Raw genomic sequence first — 22,038 nt, 5'->3', positions numbered from 1 at the left:
CTAACTTTTTTTAGCTGGCTCCTAGATTCCAAGCAAATTTGTCAAACCCTGGGTTAACTTATCCCTTAACGCTTTATGTAAAGGGGCGGGGGGTGTGAAGAACAAAGTAGGGAGTAATCTGTATATATGAAATTCAAATCTAATTCACGTTTAAGGCTTAAAACATACATGTAATTTTGAAATTAAAAAAAACAAAAACATGGAGTAGAGCTTGGCCCGACTCCCAGGACGTCAAGCTGCACCCATGAGTACACAAGAGCCTTTCAAACCAGTCGGCGGTCTGATATGAGGTCTGTGTACCGGGAATGGCTTTGATGTTGAAGTCGAAGGGGGCCAGTCAAGGACATCTTTTAAAAAAATAGAGTTATCCTTCAAACAGACATTAATAAAACATTGCGCCAAATCAGTTATCATCTTTGAACTCAAACTTACAAATATTTATAATTTTATGTAAACAAACATTAAATTAATAAAGCTTGTATTGTTGCAACAGAAACCGCTTTTACGACGGCCCAAGGAGGGAGTATTAAAATATAGAAAGCACAAAAAAATAAACAGAAAAGTAATAATATCATTCAAAAGGCACAAAAAGGAAAAAATAGGTCAACTGCATTTAAAGAAGCCCCAGTAATGCTAGCCGTGATGTCGGTCAGGGCGCCCCGCAATGGCACACAGACACACGTCACGGGTAACTGGCTTAGCAAGCACCCGTCTCCAGCTTCCAGCACTTGTCTGTGGCCAACATGGTCCACCTTTCACTGCGTTCTTCTTGCTGATGCTTAGACAAGGGCTGGGAGTCAGACTGGCGCTATTATTAAAGTGGGCACCTCCTTGCTATCTGAGGTGATGGGCAGAAGTGCGCCGGGGGGGGGGGGTTGGACATCCTGTCTGACATACACTATATAACCAAAAGTATTGGGACGCCTGCCTTTACATGCACATGAACTTTAATGGCATCCCAGTCTTAGTCTGTAGGGTTCAATATTGAGTTGTCCCACCCTTTGCAGCTATAACAGCTTCAATTCTTCTGGGAAGGCTGTCCGCAAGGTTTAGGAGTGTGTCTATGGGAATGTTTGACCATTCTTCCAGAAGCGCATTAGTCAGATCAGGCAATGATGTTGAACAAGAAGGCCTGGATCACAGTCTCCATTCTAATTTACCCCAAAGGTGTTCTATCGGGTTGAGGTCAGGACTCTGTGTAGGCCAGTCAAGTTCCTCCACCCCAAACTCTCTCATCCATGTCTTTATGGACCTTGCGCTTTGTACACTGGTGCGCAGTCATGTTGGATCAGGAAGGGACCGTCCCCAAACTTTTCCCACAAAGTTGGGAGCATGAAATTGTCCAAAAATGTCTTGGTATGCTGACGCCTTAAGAGTTCCCTTCACTGGAACTAAGGGGCCAAACCCAACACCTGAAAAACAACCCCACACCACCAAATGATTTAGAGCAGTGTACATAGAAAGATCCACAAAGACTAAGGATGAGCTCTGGCGTGTTCGCATAGAACACGTGCAGAGCCCGCCAGGAAGTGTGCACGGCGCTGCGCTAATAACAGCCAGGGAGAAATTTCACGATCCCTGCAGCCGAGCATCGGGACAATGTCTCCCTGGCTGTGATTAGCACAGCGCCGTGCTCACTTCTTGGCGGGCTCTGCGCGTGTTCTATGCGAACACGCCGGAGCTCATCCTTAATAAAGACATGGATGAGCGAGTTTGGGGTGGAGGGACTTGACTGGCCTCAACCCGATAGGGATGAGATAAAGCGGAGACTGCGAGCCAGGCCTTCTCATCCACATCAGTGTCTGACCTCACAAATGCACTTCTGGAAGAATGGTCAAACATTCCCATAGACACTACTAAACCTTGTGGACAGCCTTCCCAGAAGAGTTGAAGCTGTTATAGCTGCAAAGGGAGGGCCAACTCAATATTGAACCCTACGGACTAAGATTGGGATGCCATTAAAGTTCATGTGCGTGTAAAGGCAGGCGTCCCAATACTTTTGGTAATCTAGTGTAGCATGAAGCATTACAGGGCACCTAGGAATATTGAACTAAGTGCCTTCCTCTGGATCAACCGTGAATATAGGACAGTTTTCTTTTCATCGAATTTTTTCCCCCATTGGTTGAACTAGATTTACTTGTGTCTTTTTCCAATCTTTTCCCTACAAATACTTTGTCCCAACAATAGTGTAAAATAAATAAATAAAAAAGCACACCTTTAATTCCATCCAGTCCACACTAGTGCCCCTTAAAGTGGAGTTCCACCCATAAATATAACATTACATCAGTAGTTTTAAAAAAATGTCATTAGTCCTTTACGAAAACATTTTTTTTTTAGATGCCTTCAAAGTGTTGTTGCTAGGCAGAATAGTTAATCTTCCCTCTTCCTGCACCTAGGTGCTTAATGCTTCCTAACCTACACCGCACAGACTCCTGGGAATGTAGTGGGTGTAACTTTCCCGGAGTCTGTGCACTCCCCAGTCTCAAAGAATCATGTGACTAAGGCCGGGTACACACGGACAAACATGTATGGTGAAAGCGGTCCGTCGGACCGTTTTCACCATACATGTCTGCCAGAGGGCTTCTGTACGATGGTTGTACACACCATCGTACAGAAGTCCGCGCGTAAACAATACGCGGGGCGTGTCCGCGGTGTCGCCGCGTCGATGACGCGGTGTCGCCGCGACAATGACGCGGCGACGTGGGCGGCCCGCCTTTAAAATGCTTCCACGCATGCGTCGAAGTCATTCGACGCATGCGAGGGACGGCGGGCGCCTGGACATGTACGGTAGGTCTGTACTGACGACCGTACATGTCCGAGCGGGCAGAATTCCAGCGGGCTGTTTTAAAACAAGTCCAGGAATATTTGTCTGCTGGGAAAAGGCCCGGCGGGCAAATGTTTGCTGGAATTCGGCCCGCTCGCGCCCACACACGACCAAACATGTCTGCTGAAACTGGCCTGCGGGCCAGTTTCAGCAGACATGTTTGGTCGTGAGTATGGGGCCTTAGGTTTCAGATCAGGTTTCAGCACCTGATCTGAAACCTATTACACTGCTTGTGCAGCACTGAGCATGTGCGAGATCTGCAAGGCTGAAATCCAGGAAGTCATACAGTCTGGCTTCATGATGCCCACACTTAAGATGGCCCCAGTCAATTTCTATTTTATAAAGTGTCTAAATGCTGTAACAACCTAACAAAACGGACCTTAGTTTACAGACTAACTTTACTAGAATACATTAAGCTTGTGTATTACAGGGGTATTTATATTTAAAAAGTGAAATTGTGGCCGGAACTCCGCTTTAAATAATTCGGAACACCCGTGGGGCAGGAAGGATCAGCAATCATGTGACCACCGACACAGTGGTCACATGATTGGAAGCCAGTCTTGTCAGCTACCAATCTGTAGAGCGACCCGGGAGCGGTTGGTGACAGCTCGGTCTCAGCACATAAATGACTGCCACCTAGTGGCACACATGTGAGCATTAAAGCCCACTTTTTTGCCGCCACACATATGTGTCTGGCAGTGGTAAAGGAGTTGAGAAAGATCAAATCACAGCAATTTGGGAACAACAAATCTCAAGTTTTATGACATGCTTGGATTTGTAGTTAAACAGCCACAGATGATCCATATAAAAGGAAAACACGATTTTATTGAATTCAGTTTAAATGGTGTCGGGTTACTTACTGAAATAACGCATGAAATCTTTCAAAGCCAAGCTCCTCTGCAGCCAACGCAGCTACACATAAAAGACACTTTTCAGCACTACACAGCGAGAAAATAGACACAAGAACATACTAAAAGCTATATAGCAAAGTCCTATAAATAAAAACATAAAACATTTAGGAGACATTACTTGTATTGAAAATTTTAACGCATAATAAAGAAACATGATTGAGAAAGTCCCATCAGAGACTCAATAAAGAGGAAACCTGGACTGAGAAACAAAGAGGTTGCTGTCCACATTCTGGAAATGCTGGTTGTCAGGCCATCCCTTATTCTTCTTGTCCTATGCTGACCACGCTATTCTCTGTATTGCATTTATGGAGAAGTTGTCACCCTAGAACTGAAAAAGTTTTAGGACTGCAGAACTCCTCCCCTATCCCCTCATTGCTATAAAAATTGGATATTCTGTAGTCTGGGGATCGGCAAACCATGGATCGCAATCTACCCTTCGATTGTACTCTACCCTTCGACCACAAGCAGGCGATGGGTAGATCGTGACCCTGTGTCCCTGCTTTGCTAGGTGCCGCTCCTTCCCCTCTGAGCCTCTTCTGCCGCTCTCATCCTCATGTCAGAGTGGAGAGAGGGAGGCAGCACAGCTCAGGACAAAGGATGGGAATGGGAGCTGGCAAGTTAACTTTTTGGCTAGGTTCACATATGTGCAGCCTGGGGCCCTGTGCATTTCTGTTTACTGGTTCAGGATCAAATTTTTGCCTGAAATCGTGCCTGAACCGGACCCAAACACGCATAGGACCCTTTAGGAAACCGCACAGTGGCTGCCCCAGACATGTGTAACCAGCTCCATTGGGAGAATGTCATGTGAATTGGATGCAGTGAAAGCCGCATCCAATTCCCACATATGTGAACCCAGCCTTCAAATTAACTGGATGGTGATTGGTTGCTAGGACACAGGGTGGTCCTAGCAACAAATCACCAGTCTGTTAATATGTAAAGTTAACTCTGGCAGCTCCTGCTCACAAATCCTCTGTCCAGAACCAAGCTAAGCCTACCGTTCTCCATTGTACTACAGGGTGCGCCATTTATATGGATCCACCCGGGTGTGCCATTTATATGGATACACCTTAATAAAATGGGAATGGTTGGTGATATTAACTTCCTGTTTGTGGCACATTAGTATATGCAAGGGGGGAAACTTTTCAAGATGGGTGGTGACCATGGCGGCCATTTTGAAGTCGGCCATTTTGAATCCAACTTTTGTTTTTGGTGTATCCATATAAATGGCCCACCCTGTATATAGGTAGGAGCAGTGAAGTGGACTGTGTGTGTGGGGGGGGAGGGTGGTATATGTGAAAAAGGCAGAGGACACTACTATGGTGGGGCAGCTTTAGGGGGCACATGGACACTACTGTAAGGAAAAGGGGGAGCAGAGGAGACTACTGTGTGTAGGGTGGGGGGTGTCAAGGGCCAGCAAAGGACACTACTGTGGGGGGTGATGCAAAAGGGGGGCAGATGTTACTACTGTGTGAAGGGGCAGGGGACAGAATTTTGTGGGCTGATGTGAAAGGCGGGGGGCAGAGGTCACTATTGTAGGGGGGGGGCAAAGTACATTATTGTAGGGGGCATGATGTGAAGGGGGACAGAGGACACTACTTTGGGGGGTGTTCTTTATGCCATTAATTTATTGGGGGGGTTGTTTAGATCGCTCTCCGCTGAAAAAGGGTCATAGGAGTGCAGAACGATTGCACTCCTGTGACCCAGAAGAGAATCCCAGCCAAATGAGCCCAGGCTGGACTTCTCCTTTAACAGATCAAATAAGATACGTTCATTGTTAGGGTTTACTAAGTCAATGTTTCTCAACTCCAGTCCTCAAGTACCCCCAACAGGTCATGTTTTTAGGCTTTCCATTATTTTGCACAGGCGATTTGATCAGTTTCACTGCCTTAGTAATTACCACAGCCGTTTCATCTGAGGGAAATCCTGAAAACATGACCCGTTGGGGGTACTTGAGGACTGGAGTTGAGAAACATTGTACCAAGTCACTGACCCAGAACAGATCAGAATGTGAGATCACAAATCACAGCCCCGGATTTCTCTCAGTACAGGTTTCCTTTAAAATCTGACAGCTGCTTCTGTCCTCTGTGTCTAAACACAAATGCATCCATTCATTTCTCATTTCAGAATTTTGCCAGGGAATTACAGCTGCAATGTCATCATTCACATGGGTGCGGAGGCCTGTACAGCATGAATAAGCTGTTATTTTTATCTTGTATGGCTGGAGCTACATGCAGGCAGTCTATGTTAATGAATGAGGCTGTACCTTTTAATTTGACAGATGTGCAGGGACAGGTACATGGAACCATCAGACAGACAATGACGTATTCAACAGCACATGCGCTGAGGCCCGTCACCGGGGGAGGGGGGCTGTCTCTTCCTTGCGATTGCAGCCAGTCCCCCAATGATGTTTTGTGGTGCATGCACTCAATTAGGTGGCAGGCGGCAAGTACCAGAAATAGACAGTTGGCAGCCAATGAGGTCAAAGAAAAAGATGGTGGTGCAGCACTATGTGCAACAGCGGAGCAGCAGATCCCTACAGGACGCAGCTGGATTTGCTGAGCATGGGCATATGTTTATTATTATTATTAAAAGAGAAGTATGGGTTTTCATTTTAATAATCCTACTTGCTTAGGTGGATGCAGCATCTGTTCCCTGGTGCCTCCAAGACTGAGAGCCGAGCGATCCAACACTGCAGACTGCTCGGTTCTCACAGCTCCCTGAGCAGAGAGCCGGCTCTCTGCTCTGCCCCCCTTTCAGCCCAGTGTCTGCTGAAAACGGATCACAGGAGTGCAGAACTAACTGTACTCCTGTGATCCACAGGAGAGGTACAGAAAAACAAGCTTTGGCTGTACTTCTCCTTAAAGCGGTTGTAAACCCGCGATTAATTTTTATTTATTTTTTCACCTGAAAAGCAAAAGCCATAATGAGCTAGTATGCACCGCATATTGGCTCATTATGAAATACTTACCTCGGAACGAGGCGAGAGGAACTTACCTGGTCCACGCCGAGCGAGATGTCATCTTGACTCGGCGTGTCTTCCGGGTATCGCCGCTCCAGCGCTTTGATTGGCTGGAGCGGCGATGACGTCACTCCCACGCACGCGCGGGAGACTTCAATTCGGCAAGGTACGGCGGCTGCCTGTCCTTTAGCCAAGAAACCCTGCAATCAGCGGCGCATTGCGCGCGGGGGGGGGGGGGGGAATATCTCCTAAACCGTACAGGTTTAGGAGATATTCTTTATACCTACAGGTAAGCCTTATTATAGGCTTACCTGTAGGTAAAAGTCAAAAATGTGGGTTTACAACCACTTTAAAAAAAAACAATGAGATAGGTTAAAGGATAAGTTCACCTTTTGGGAACAACTAATACATACACATAATTGTGGAACCTGGAAAACATTGCAACCCTTATCAGTGGATCAGGGGTGCAATGCCAGACTCCCTCAAACAAGTGCTGCAGGGCTTCAGAACTATAAACTGTCCGCCCCAAAGGATGATGGGACTTGTAGTTCAAGTCATTCACAGGAAACAGTGAATAAATGACGAGGCCATGTCGGCCACACAGCTGCGTTATTTCCAAACAGTGACAGCGGGTTCCGGGAGAAGTTCCCTGCTTGCTGTCACGGGGGGGGAGGGGGGTGGGGGTAGAGGCTGCAGCTACTGGAAAATGTTACATTTCCACCCTAAAGACAGGTGGAATATTTAGCCTGTTGCAAAAGGCAAACTTTTCCTTTAGGGCCAGTTCACACCAGACGCAGTTCTGTGCGCATTTTTTCTGCACTAAAAATGCATGCACAGTGTTTTCCATGTATTCCAACGGCTCTAGTTCACACCATGCAGTCAGTTTCCGGTCTGTTTTTCTTAGAACTGAATGTATTGGTGCAGAAAAAACTGAACTGCATCTGGGGTGAACTGGCCCTTAAAGTGGATCCTAATTTATCTGGCTCAGCAAGCACAGGCTAAATTTTGGTGAGTGTGTAACAGAAAGAAGTTGAACTAACAATTGACTTCTAACAGCCACGTTGGAAAGCTTTCATAGATTCCGCGTTAAAGCGGAGTTCCACCCAAAAGTGGAACTTCCGCTTAATCCACTCCTCGCCCCCTTACATGCCACATTTGGCATGTAATTATTTTGGGGGGGGGAGTGGGACTTCCTGTCCCACTTCCTCCTTCCGCCGAGGGGGTGGTAAGGCGAATCGTCTAATCGCCTTTTGGCAGTTCCCTCCCTGTAGGTGATCGCCTGTCCAATCGGATGGCGCAGCGCCGCTCGCGCATGCGCAGTGGGTGCCCAGTCGTGAAGCCGAAAGCGGTCACGGCCGGGTGCCCACACTTGGAATGAAGACGCCGGCCGGGAAGGGGGCGGGGGGGCCTGGAGCGGAGCCCCAGCTGGCGCGTCGCTGGAACGTGGAGCAGGTGAGTGTATGTTTATTAAAAGCCAGCAGCTACACTTTTTGTAGCTGCTGACTTTTAATAAACATTAAAAATGACTGGAACACCCCTTTAAGAGTCCCTGCTGTCAGAATACAATGTTGCAGCGGGAAGAATTCCTGCATTCAACTCGCTTGAGTGGATGGTGGAATTTGTTGGTTTTATTTTGTTCTGCCTGCCAGCTGAATGAGAGCAAAATGACCATGTACACCCAGCTTAAAGGGGTTGTAAAGCTGCTGCGGGTGATTTCTTTCTAACAAGGTCCGACGGCTGCCGGGCCTTTAGCTGAAGATCCCCGCTGCGCATGCGCCACTGCAGTCAGCGGCGCATTGCGAGGGAAATATCTCCTAAACCGTGCAGGTTTAGGAGATATTATTTATACCTACAGGTAAGCCTTATTATAGGCTTACCTGTAGGTGAAAGTGGTTGTACTACCACTTTAAGAAAGGAAACATATAGGTGGGGGGACCAAAGTCATTTTGTAATTGTTAGCGTTGACATAGACTTTAACAATAGTAAAAATGGACTCTTATATTGCAGGAACAAGGCTCCACTCTGTTGGTACAAACAGGAGAGGTCAGAAGCAGCAATCTATCCCAAATCTTGAAAAACCTTAAAAAATATATATGCGTTTCTAAATCAATACAAGAAATGTTGCCATTAAATATTTGCATCAAGTCATAAAAGCAAAAAACATGCATAAAACTGTTACTGGGCTGATGCTATGACTTCAATACAAAAGGTAAAGAAAATGTTGGTCTAACATTATAGGCATATCTCTGGAGGAACCTTCCATGTGTGGATAAATTATTATACAAGATTTGTTTAGTGCCAACAGTTTGCGCAGCGCTTTAGGCTCCATGCACACTGAAGCTGATAAAAGCTATAAAAGTAGTAGCTTTGCCTTTCAACGTTTTTTTTAGCGTTTTTGCAATAGCTTTAATAAGCGTTTTTGAGTGTAGCTTTTTTCTTTTTTTTCTTTAAATGGATAAAAAAAAAGCGTTTTTGGGCGTTTTTCTGTGTTTAGCTTTTTTTTGCGTTTTTTCTCGCCGAAAAACGTCACTTTGAACGCAAATTTCGGGCGTTTAGAAAAAAGCCAATAAACTCCAAAGCTCATTAACACTAAAAAACGCCCAGGTGTGCATGGGCACATAGGCTAACATAGAGTTTAGTTTATGGGCTTTAAAAAAAAAAAAAGGCAAAACGCCAATAAACTGCAGTTTATCAGCTTCAGTGTGCATGGAGCCTTACATTTACAAAAAAAGGACAAGTAAATAACAATGTATCATTGTTTCCTCTTTCAAGTGAACCTGTCACAGATTTGAAAAGATCAAAGTAACACTGGCAGTGACCACATGGGCGGAGCATTTACTTTCGTTTTTTTTCTGGGGATAGGAGCTCCCAAACTCAGCTGACCTCTGCAACCAGACCCTGTGACCTCCCAAAGTTCCTGGAACCTACAGATCACCCACTATTCAATGGGGCGCCTCCCTATTGGACAAGAACAATGAGGATTGTGGTGAAAATGGCCAAAGTTGAATAAAGGCCATTGGCTAGAAACCTGCAGGACTTGCATTTCAGTGCAGATGTGACTTTTAGCAAATCGGCGACAGATTCACTTTTTTCAGTTGATAGATACACAAGCAGCACTTTGTCCTACAGATTGCGCATATAAAAGAGGAACCAGGAATAAATAAGGCTCATTATAAAAGCTACATAAATGGTGGAGCCTTCACCCAAAACAACCAATCAGGGTTCAGTATTTAAGACAAGTGCAGATCCAGGCAATATTTGAAGCACTCAACTAGCTGCTAATGCCACCCAGCAAACACGGCATCTGTGCTGAAGTTGGAAGTTTGCTCAGGTTACCGTAAAGTGCACCTGTAACCACTGTTATGTTTAACCACTTCCATACAGGGCACGTATACACCTTCCTGCCCAGACCAATTTTTAGCTTTCATCGCTGTTGCACTTTGAATGACAATTGCGCGGTCATGCTACACTGTACCCAAACTAAATTTTTATCATTTTGTACCCACAAATAGAGCTTTCTTTTGGTGGTATTAGATCACTTCTGGGATATTTATTTCCTGCAAATTTTTTTAAAAAATTACCGAAAATTTAGAAAGTATTTTTTTGTTTCTGTTATAAAACATTGTAAATAAGTACGTTTCCTCCTTCACTGATGGGCACTGATGGCACTGCACTGATGGGCACCGATGAGGTGGCACTGATGTGGTGGCATTGATGGGCACTAATATGCGGCACTGATGGGCGGCACGGATGGACACTGATGGGCGGCACGGATAGGCAGCATGGATGGGTGGCACGGACGGGCACGGATAGGCGGCACAGACGGGCACGGATAGGCGGCACAGACGGGCACGGATAGGCGGCACAGACGGGCACGGATAGGCGGCACAGACGGGCACGGATAGGCGGCACAGACGGGCACGGATAGGCGGCACAGACGGGCACGGATAGGCGGCACAGACGGGCACGGATAGGCGGCACAGACGGGCACGGATAGGCGGCACAGACGGGCACGGATAGGCGGCACAGACGGGCACAGATAGGCGGCACAGACGGGCACGGATAGGCGGCACAGACGGGCACGGATAGGCGGCACAGACGGGCACGGATTGGCGGCACGGATTGGCGGCACGGATAGGCGGCACGGATAGGCGGCACGGATAGGCGGCACGGATAGGCGGCACGGATAGGCGGCACGGATAGGCGGCACGGATAGGCGGCACGGATAGGCACTATTGTATGTGTTGTACTAATGGATGCCAATCAGTGCCAAACAATGCCTGCCAATCAGTGATGCCCATTGTGGGCACTGATTGGCATCCATTGCGGCACTGATTGGCATCCATTTTGTGTGTCCTCCTCATCCCTGGTGGTCTAGGGTGGCATCCTTTTTTTTTTTTTTTTCACTGCTGTTCTATATGCCCATCCCTGGTGGTCCAGTGGGCATCCCTGGTGGTCCAGTGGGCATCCTCGGGGGGGGGGGCTGTGCTGATGATCGATCAGCACAACCCCCCCATCACAGGAGCAGCCGATCGGCTCTCCTCTACTCGCGTCTGACAGACGCGAGTGAGGAAAAGCCGATTACCGGCTTTTCCTATTTACATCGTGATTGGACACGGCTGATCACGTGGTAAAGTGTCTCCGTGAGAGACTCTTTACCTTGATCGGTGTTGCGGGGCGTCAGACTGACACCCTGCAACAACGATCGCAGCGATGCGCGCCCCCGGGGGCGCGCAGCGGCTCAGAATCCTGAGGACGTCATATGACGTCCAGTCAGGATTCTACAACCACTTTGCCGACGTCAATATGTCATTGGCGGGCGGCAAGTGGTTAAATCTGAACTTCAGGATAAGCAAATATTGTCTGAATACAAGAGACATGACTTACTTGAGTCTTGGTGTGTTTTGTATTTGTATTGTAGATTTCAACAGCCCGCCATGAATGAATCCAGTTTTGGCAGGTACAGCAGGGAGATTTGATCGACTTCAATATAACCAGCCTAACGGATTTTTTGCATGCGATTACTGCTGGTGATATAGCCACCAGCAGTAATCATTGTGTTCTGCTGGCAGGGAAGCCTTCCTACCAGCAGAAGACTGTAGCACTACAGGAGGGACTGCCCCATCAAGACTTACTGCGTTGTTACGGGGAATTTTCTTTCCTGCAACTGAAGGAAGATTTCTATAAGGTATGGTTTACACTTGTGGTTGGAGGGAGGTAAAAAATAAATGGTCCCACCCTCCTGCTGGAGGCTCCCACAGCAAGCAGCTAAAGAGGCACGCTCCCGAGCCGCGGCTCTGTGTGTTGATTCAAACATGTATCCGTGGATTGACCCTGCCCCTCCATCTCCTGATTGGCCCATCGGCTGTGATTGACAGCAGCGGGAGCTAATGGCACCCACTGCTGCCAAAAGTCAATCAGGAGTGCGAGTCCCCGGAGTGCCAAGGCTCTCGTGGACATCAGTGAATCAAGGTGGGGCTCTGGTAAGTATTAGGGGGGCGAGGAGGATTTTCTACCTTCATGCATAGAATGGTCAAATGGGGGGGGGTGAGAAAGGGGGAGAAGAACTTCTGCTTTCGATTGTCTTGACCAAGGGTCTTTAAACTACGGCCCTCCAGTTGTTCAGGAACTACAATTCCCAACATACCTCAATATGTCAGAGTTTTACAATGCCTCATGGGATGTGTAGTTCCTCAACAGCTGGAGGGTCGTAGTTTGGAGATCCCTGCTAGACGATTGGAGTGGAAGAGCGGGTAACTGTCAAAACCCAGGTAGCCGCTCCCCTCCCCAAAAGTGCCATTACCGAAAGGGGAAGGGGGGAGAAGGCTTTAAGGGGTTGTAAAGGTACAATTTATTTATTTTCCTAAACAGCTTCCTTTACCTTAGTGCAGTCCTCCTTCACTTACCTCATCCTTCCATTTTGCTTTTAAATGTCCTTATTTCTCCTGAGAAATCCTCCCTTCCTGTTCTTCTGTCTGTAACGCCACACAGTAATGCAAGGCTTTCTTCCTGGTGTGGAGTGTCGTGCGCGTCCACTCCCTTGGACGACAGGAGAGTCAGGACACTCTCTACGTTGCAGATAGAGATAGGAGCTGTGTGTTAGTGGGCGTCCTGACTCTCCCGTAGTCCAAGGGAGGGGGCGAGCACGACACTCCACACCAGGGAGAAAGCCTTGCATTACAGTGTGGAGTTACAGGCAGAAGAACAGGAAGTGAGGATTTCTCAGAAGAAATAAGGACATTTAAAAGCAAAATGGAAGGATGAGGTAAGTGAAGGAGGACTGCACTAAGGTAAAGGAAGCTATTTAGGGGTAAAAATAAAATGTACCTTTACAACCCCTTTAAGGCCTTCTCCTGCCTTCCCCTTTCGGTAATGGCACTTTTGGGGAGGGGAGCGGATACCCGGGTTTTGAGTTACCTGCTCTTATTTCCACTCCAATCGTTTAGGAAAATAAATTACCTTTACAACCCCTTTAAAGTTTCCCCTTTTGGGTGGAGCTCTGCTATAAACTGGAAATGAAGCCAGACAGGGTGGTAACATGCTACGGCTGCAAAGCTTTGCCTCAAAGCATAGCAAAAATGATTCCCCCTCCATGCGTTGGTCTGGCAGCACCACCACTGAAGGCGACCCATTCACAAGAATGGGGATGCATTGCAGGTGTAAAGGGAATAATAGGTGTGTGGTGATTGGGGGGGGGGGGGGGGGGGTAAATGAACAAAGATCAGAGAAATATGGTTAGAAACTCTGCACAAGAAGATTGAAAGAAGATTGAAAGTAGTTCATTTTTTACTAATGCAATTACTGCTCCTCAATGATTCCTTCATATGACTTATTTCTCTCTATGAGGGTAACAAAGCATACAATGAAATCCGCCTCCATAATGTTTCCTTTTGTGTGAAGATCAATTAGCAAAGCCGCAATTATTCTTACAAGAGCGCCCTTTATTGCCGATCGGGATAATTGTCAGCTGCTTTGTGCTATCAGTTATCTTTTGTCAATGCTCATCAGACGACAGGACGGGGAAATCCTCTCCTAGATGTGCGGAGAAAAAAAGATGCCTATAGAACAGTGGTTCCCAACCTGGGGTCGGGACCCCCTGGGGGGTCGAATGACAATTTGCCAGGGGTCACCAAATCCTGGGCTGTTCCTGGAGCCCGCGGCCCACCACTCAGGCTCTTCGCAGCGGCCCATTCAGTTCACATCATGGCTGGGGGCCAGAGACTAGAGGTCAGCTGACAGGTGAGGAATGTGAAGTGGGAGGGGCTGGAGGAGACCCTATCTCCTGATTTTGGCATAGGTGTCACTGCTATGAAACACCACAAAGTCGGAGACACAGTGAGTAACACTACTTGTGATTAGAGTTGCCATTAAAAGTCCCCACTACAGTTCTCAGATCAGCAGATGATCTTAACCTTCTGAGACCCGCGCTATAGTCGAATGACGGCTACAGCGCGGATCTCAAAATCCAATTAGACGTCAATTGACGTCCGCCCCTTTGGGCGTTCCCCAGAGCGCGCAGCGGGGAAACTCTGTATTGGCCGTGTTCCTTGGACACAGCCAATTACAGATCGCCGCGAACGGCCAATCAGAGTGGCCGTTTGCGATGCGATCTGTGCGGCCAATGAGAGATGATCTCATATGTAAACATATGAGATCATCTCTCATTGCCGTTTTACACAGAGACAGCGTCCTGTCTCTGGAGAGGAGACCGATCTGTGTCCCTTGTACATAGAGACACAGATCGGTCACCTGCCCCAGTCACCCCCCCTCCCCCCACAGTTAGAACACTATATAGGGAACATATTTAACCCCTTCCTCAACCCCCTAATAAGAGGGACTCTGAGCAAACAGCTAAACGGTTAATGTATATAAAGTTATATGTTGAACAGATTTAGTTTTGAGGCCTCACACACATTGGGAGTTTACCCCCCGACCGCGCATAAGACTCCGGAATTTATGTGCAAGAAGTTGCAATTTCAATCTGTTATTTACATAAATTCGTTAAAGGGGTTGTAAAGTTAATTTTTCCCCCTAAATAGCTTCCTTTACCTTCGTTCAGTCCTCCTTCACTTACCTCATCCTTCCATTTTTCTTTTAAATGTCCTTATTTCTTCTGAGAAATCCTCACTTCCTGTTCTTCTGTCTGTAACTCCACACAGTAATGCAAGGCTTTCTCCCTGGTGTGGAGTGTCGTGCTCGCCCCCTCCCTTGGACTACTGGAGAGTCAGGACGCCCACTAACACACAGCTCCTTTCTCTATCTGCAAGGTAGAGAGTGTCCTGACTCTCCTGTAGTCCAAGGGAGGGGCGAGCACGACACTCCACACCAGGGAGAAAGCCTTGCATTACTGTGTGGAGTTACAGACAGAAGAACAGGAAGTGAGGATTTCTCAGAAGAAATAAGGACATTTAAAAGCAAAATGGAAGGATGAGGTAAGTGAAGGAGGACGGCACTAAGGTAAAGGAGGCTATTTAGGGAAAAAAATTACCTTTACAACCCCTTTAAAATTCATTTTTGGAATTAGGTTAGTTTTTTTAACTCAATTAGACCGAATTTGGAAAATTCAAATTAATTCGAAATCACATTGATTCTATTTGAAATTCACATTTTGCAAGATGGCTATATTCTATTCCATTCTATTGTTTTTTTCTATTATTTTCTGTTTGAATTTAAATTTTGATTCTATTTGAATTTTCGGAATATGGTTATATCGTTAAATTCTTTCTATGCCATTTTCTACTTTATTTGAATTCTGCAAGATGGCTATATTCCATTTTATTATATTCCATTTATTTTCTATTCTTTTTTTTTTCTACTTGAAATTCGAAATTTAAAAGATGGTTATATTCTATTTTATTCCTTTATTTTATATCCTATTTTATTCTTTTATGTTCTATTTTTTTGTTCTGTTTTACTCTATTCTTTTCTATTCCATTATAAAAAAAAAATAATTCCATCCCTTTATTTTCCATTTTATTTTTTTCCATTCTTTTATTTTGTAATCTGTTCTACCCCATTATATTCTATTATTTTCTATTCTATCAATTTCTATTCTATCAATTTCTATTCTATCAATTTCTATTCTATCAATTTCTATTCTATCAATTTCTATTCTATCAATTTCTATTCTATCAATTTCTATTCTCCTCTGAAATTCTAACTCGATCTGAAAAATATATGAATTTTGAATGAAAAAATGTACTTTGTTATTTTGGATTTGTTTAAATTTGTTACATCCAAATTCCCAAATAATTTTTTTTATTATTATTTTGATTCGGAACAAAACAAAACTGCACGCGTCTACATTCTAGCTCTGCAGCCAGCAAACTCTGAGAGGCTGAAAGCTGCTGCAGTTGTATGGGGATAGATGGTGCACTGAGTGCTGCTAATGCTTAGGGCAGGATATGCCCAGGGACAAAGGCTCAAAAAGCAAACTGCTTACATTTCAGTCATTTGTCCCTGAACACATACTGCCCTAAACGTTTGTACCATTTGGCAGGGCTTCAGTGCCCCCCCCCCCATTTTAAACTGATGAGGCCCAGGCACCCCCCCATTTTAAACTGATGAGGCCCAGGCCCCCCAATTTAAAACTGACGAGGCCCCCCAATTTAAAACTGACGAGGGCCAGGCCCCCCCCAATTTAAAACTGACGAGGCCCAGGCCCCCCCCAATTTAAAACTGACCAGGCCCCCCCAATTTAAAACTGATGAGGCCCAGGTACCCCCCATTTTAAACTGATGAGGCCCAGGCCCCCACTTTTGAACTGACGAGGCCTGGGCCCAGTGCAGGAGGCCAGGCTGTACTGCCTTATCAGCAGCCCTGGCTGTTGAGGTTAGAGTGATTTCTCATCACTTCTGGTTCTGCTGACAAAGTGAGGGGGACTGTCCAGCACAGAGCCCACCAGCACTGTAACACGGTAAAAACCTTACAGAGGTTCTAAATCTTTCTCACTCATTTCTAAACAAGGAAAGAAAACTTTTTAGCTTGACATCCAACTTTGAATATGGGAAGCCTTCCTAGCTTCAGCAACCAACAATATTGGCATGTGGTTATACCTGTGTATAGGGACCTAAACATCTCTACTGTTCACAAGTGTAGAAAAGGTTTGTTCAATGAGCCCCATTGTGTGATCTCCCACACAACCGCATTGTAAAAAGTAATATCTGCCTTCCATGAATGCCTTGTACTAGAAGTGATGAGCTGTGTGATTCAGCACATGTCCCCTGGGCAGCATTAGCAGCTTGCAGTTGAGAAGGATTGACTTGTGTTACACTACAAGATTGCCTCTTATATCTGCAGGAGAATGTTCCTAACATGTGATAACAATGGATCAATAATGGATCAATAATGGATCAATAACGGATCAGTAATGGAAAAGGGTGATTTGGGGTCTTTGAATAGAGAGGAAACCACATTCACAGTTCAGTTCTTACTTGGCGTCTCTTCCGGCTGGCTCGTCTCTGCAGAAAGCTCCCTCTCGGGCTCCGGGGTGACTTTTCTTTTCTGCCATGTGGCAAGGCAGTATGAGCTGGCATTGGTTGTGCTGGCCATCTCCAGAATGTCACACAGTGTCTGACAGAAGACGTCTTTCTGCTCATCTTCTACACATAAGAGAAGATGGGTAGGAAAAATAATAACATCTCTAATGAAGCCATCACTCCGCACAAAAAAGGCAACAAAATGAATTCATGCTGATGCCAAGCGCAGCGCTGTGCACACTTCCTGGCGGGCTCTGCAAGTGTATTATGCGAACACGCCAGAGCTCATCCTTAATTACAAGGAATGTAAACATCCCTTGTAATAGGAATAGTGTGTGACAGGTCCTCTTTCAATAAGACCCCACATCTTTCCTCCAGGCTGGAAAGAATGAGATCGTGAAAAAAAAATTCACAGATCTCATTCTTACTAGCTGCAATTGCGGTTTGATTACTTATGGGTACCCGGGAGTGACGTCATCACATCGCGCCCGGGCCTCCGACGGTCATAGAGATAACTGGTGACCATCTGGTCACCAGTCATCTCTATGCTGCACATCCGGCGGATGGCAATCATCTCTCCGGGCACCCGATGGGACGGGAGAGCCCGGAGAAGCACCGGGGACATCCCCCCCTCCCGCTGCCCATAAGAACAATCAAGCGGCGGAACTGCCGCTATGATCGTTCTTACGGTGCGCAGGATCGCCGCCGGAAGAAAAAAGGATATCTGAATGATGCCTCTAGGTGCAGGCATCATTCAGATATCCCTGCACAAATCACAGGACGTCATATGACGTCCACCCTGGATAACAGATCACCTTTTTGGACGTCATATGACGGCGTGCGGGTTTAAAGTAGTTAAAGATCCAAAAAAAGAAAAAAAAAAAAACATTTTAGAACTACAACCATAAACATAAATAGTAACATGGCCTACCTTGGCAGTTTTTCCAGTTGGGCTTCTCAGAAGCAAATAGTTGATTCTTTAATAAAAAAGCCTGAAAAGAAAAAGCATAGTTAGCAAAGAGAACCTGTGAGTGTTCTACTCCTGTCTATCACTACAGCTAAAAGATCCATCACTGAAACCATTTCTATGTTGTCAGCATCAGCAATAGGAAGCAAAGGAAACAAGGAGGAATTCCTTTTTCTTTTAGCATTCAGTCGTTTCTTATGCTTTCTAGGTTTTCTTCAATGACCAGTGAATTAACAGGAGAACAAAGGATTTATAATCCCCCCCACCCTTTCCTAACCCATAACTCTCACTTACCTGTGAAGACCCCCAAGGCCAACTTCCCTGCCGATTTTGCCTTTGAACCTCAAAGACACGGACCTTTGAAGGTCCCACACTGGGTTCCCCTTACAGCTCATTCACAAGTGAGGTTATACTGCCATTCCTCTGTAAGCAACTCAGACGGCTTTTCAGAAGGCATTTAAGAGGTTTTTTTTTTTTTCACATAGCAAAAATAAATTAAACAGTGGAAGCGCAGCACACAGAATTAGCCGAATCTCCAAAAACAAGTTCAATGATTGCTGCAGCTGCAAAGCATCATGACGGCAGCATCTGTACGGCTCTGAGTGACTTCATGTCTTAGTGCAGGTGGGCAGTAAAAAAAAACCCTGCTTTTACCACTCCTCGCTGCCCGTGTGACAACAACCAGATCCCAAGTAAAACCAGCACACATACACACACAAACACTGGTTACCGTGTGTTCCCTGAAAATAAGCCCGGGTCTTATATTCATTTTGGCAACAAAAGACACAGTAGGGCTTATTTTCGGGGTAGGGCTTATATTGCAGCCCTCCTGGAAAATAATGCTAGGTCTTATTTTCTGGGGAAACACGGTAGGCATACATTTCAGCCCTTGATTTCCCTAGATGTGAACTCCTTCTTGTCCAGCGTCATTAGCACAGTGACAGTGCATATTATTAGCACTGACCACTGTAATGTCACTGGCGAGGTTAGTGGCAGTTGGTCAATTCCCCCAAGTGTCAGTGTAGGACCGTTCGCCACACTATCGCAGTCCCGTTAAGTCGCTGATTTTACTAGGATAAAAATAAAAATCCCTATATATATATATATATATATATATATATATATATATATATATATATATATATATATATGGATTTTTATTTTTATCCTAGTAAAATCAGCGACTTAACGGGACTGCGATAGTGTGGCGAACGGTCCTACACTGACGCTACACACACACACTAGGGCCAAAACAACTAATCGATTATGAAATTAATCGATTACAATTTTCATAATCGATTAATCGGCCAGTAACATAACGGGGTTAAAAAAACTAAAATTAGCCCTTTATAGTACAAAAAAGCAAATCGCTACTGTAAATATTACTTTCACTGTCCCACAGTAAAAAAAATTAACCCCTTACAGTAGCGATTATTTGCTCTTTTTGTACTTATTTTTGTTTTTTTAACCCCATTATGTTACTAAACATCTCAGGCCGGGGTCACACCTCTATGTTTTTTGATGCTTTTTGCAGAAACACACTACAGTTCATTTACATGTTTTCCTATTGGACACGTTCACATCCATGATTTTTTTCAGCTGCTGCGTATTTGGAAAGGGCAAGGAATTTTTAACGCAAAACTGTGCTATTTTGTTTTTTTTGGTTCAATATACTTCAATGGAGAAGCTGCAGAAAAGCATGGAATGTGTTTTTGCGGCAATTTGTGTTTTGTAATCTGCCCAACAACAAATTGGCCCAAAATCTTTTAAGAATGCAAAATGCCAATTTTTTTTAAGACTATTATGAGATTAATCGAAACAATAATCGGCCAACTAATCGATTATGAAAATAATCTTTATGTGCAGGCCAAATATACACACAATAGATTATACATGCTAAAACTTTCACACAAAATCAATTCATATACATTTTTTTTTTTGTTGTTTACTAAAAATGTATTGAGATTTTTTTTATACGATATGTTTTATGACAGAAAAAAAAATTGTTTTTATTTTTCAAAATTGTCTTTTTTTGTTTTTTATATAAAAAAAAAAAACCAGTAGTGATAAAATACCACAAGAAAGCTGTATTTGTGTATACAAAATTTTATAATTTAATTTGGGTAAATTGTTGCATGACCACACAATGAAGGTGGTAAAACCTTCCGGCGCTCAAGTGGTTATAGGGGAGATAGGGCCAAAGCTCTTCTGGCCCTACTAGTCCTGCGAGTCAAACCAGTGCTCCTAGTTCTGCGCTCCAGTGACCCTTTTTCAGCCGACAGCAGAGTAAAGTCTGCTGTCGGGTGACGTCACTGAGCTGGTGCAGACTTTAGAGAGATCCTGACTTTAATGTCAGAATAAACCCAGATGATTGAACATGCGGCTGTCTCAGCCTCTCAGTAGCCCACTGAGAACCTGAACCAGCTGCTCCCGCCCCCTCCACAGTCCGGCGCTCCAATAAGTGCTGGAGGGGTAGAACAGTCACCAGCTCTGCTCACTGAAGACTGAGAGCTGAGTGATCAGCAGTTGTTGATCGCTCAGTTCTCCCACTTAAATGTGGCGGGGGACAGGCGCAGCATCGGGGCGATGCTGCATCCACCTAGGTGAGATTGCATGATCGTTTTTTTTCATTCTACACATGGTTGGGTTCTACCTGTACAGGTGCGATCACAGCACACGGGCCTCCTTCAAACTGCTCCAGGGCTGTAGGCTCCAAGTCACTGAACACAAACCCTGTCCAGGAAATAAAAAAGGAATTTCAGCAGACCGGCAAGAACATTTTATACAGCAGAATTAAACAAGAGAAGCAGGAATAGGAATGTGTTTTCATACAAATTAAGACCACATGCACATTGGGGCATCGAGACCCAATGCCGGTATTTTTGAGAACCCGGGAAGCACATGTATTCTACGTTCCAGATATATATAACCAGCGAGTACCACTTGTTAAAGAATCCAGCTACAGTGTATTTCAGGCTGTCGTAGACTTTGTTTTTTAAGGCAGCGACAGCCTGGGTAGAAAAGAACATCAACACCACCAGTATGCAGCAGAGAAGTAATGGAAGCAGTGGTCTCTCTGCACAGGTCTGATCCATGCTCTACTATATCAGCCCTTAAAAATTTGTAATCAGCAAAGTTCATGCATTCTGCTGATTGGAGAGCTCAAGTTCTGTAGGGGCAGTGGAGTGTGTGTCAGGCCTCTGCTAAAAGAGCACTGCTACCGCACAGAGAGCATCGGTCTTTTCTATAGTATTTGGCAGGTGACTTTTTTACTCAGGATGTGGCTATTTTATTAAATCACAAACTTTAAGGGCTTATTAAAGTGGATGTAAACCCAATTCATGAAATTTAAACTGGGCACATATATCTGTAGTGTTTTGTTCTCTCTCTTCAAAGAGCTAAGTACCGTAGCCATCTCCTGACCCATTCCTCTGTTATCAGCCTAACTAGCAAAAACTAAAAACCGCAGAGGTGATCAAATACCACCAAAAGAAAGCTCTATTTGTGGGGAAAAAAGGACGCTAATTTTGTTTGGGAGCCACGTCGCACGACCGCGCAATTGTCAGTTAAAGCGACGCAGTGCCGAATCGCAAAAAGTGCTCTGGTCTTTGACCAGCAATATGGTCCGGGGGTTAAGGTGTACAATAGTACAATTTTTTTTTTTTAAACTCTCAATATGCTACAAAGCTCTTATGATGCACATTCTATAGCGTTGTACACCCAATCGGATTTTCCGCGGACAAAGCCTCTGACTTTTATCCGAAGGGCGTTGGCCATGAACTTGTCTTGCATACAAACAGCAAAGAAATGTCGACCAACAAACACGTGACGTACTATGTGATTTTTCAGCTCTTTAGCGCCGCCCTTTGGGCACCTTCTGCTAATGTCGCGTTTGGTGA

General features: G+C 45.2%; 1 protein-coding gene across 1 annotated transcript in view; it reads right to left on the bottom strand.

Annotated features, from left to right (window-relative positions):
- Positions 1-22,038, bottom strand: part of MINDY3 (MINDY lysine 48 deubiquitinase 3) — a 263,254-nt gene that overhangs the window by 191,550 nt on the left and 49,666 nt on the right. The window contains exons 3-6 of the mRNA XM_040352409.1: positions 20,793-20,872; positions 18,104-18,164; positions 17,128-17,295; positions 3,685-3,736 (exon numbers count right to left, since the gene is read on the bottom strand). Coding sequence (XP_040208343.1) covers positions 3,685-3,736; positions 17,128-17,295; positions 18,104-18,164; positions 20,793-20,872 — 361 coding nt within the window. The remainder of the gene's footprint in view (positions 1-3,684; positions 3,737-17,127; positions 17,296-18,103; positions 18,165-20,792; positions 20,873-22,038) is intronic.

The sequence above is a fragment of the Rana temporaria genome, chromosome 5, assembly GCF_905171775.1.
Source record: "Rana temporaria chromosome 5, aRanTem1.1, whole genome shotgun sequence".
Lineage (NCBI taxonomy): Eukaryota > Metazoa > Chordata > Amphibia > Anura > Ranidae > Rana > Rana temporaria.
Note: the sequence above shows the minus strand (reverse complement) of the source record. Positions and strands in the feature narration are given on the sequence as shown.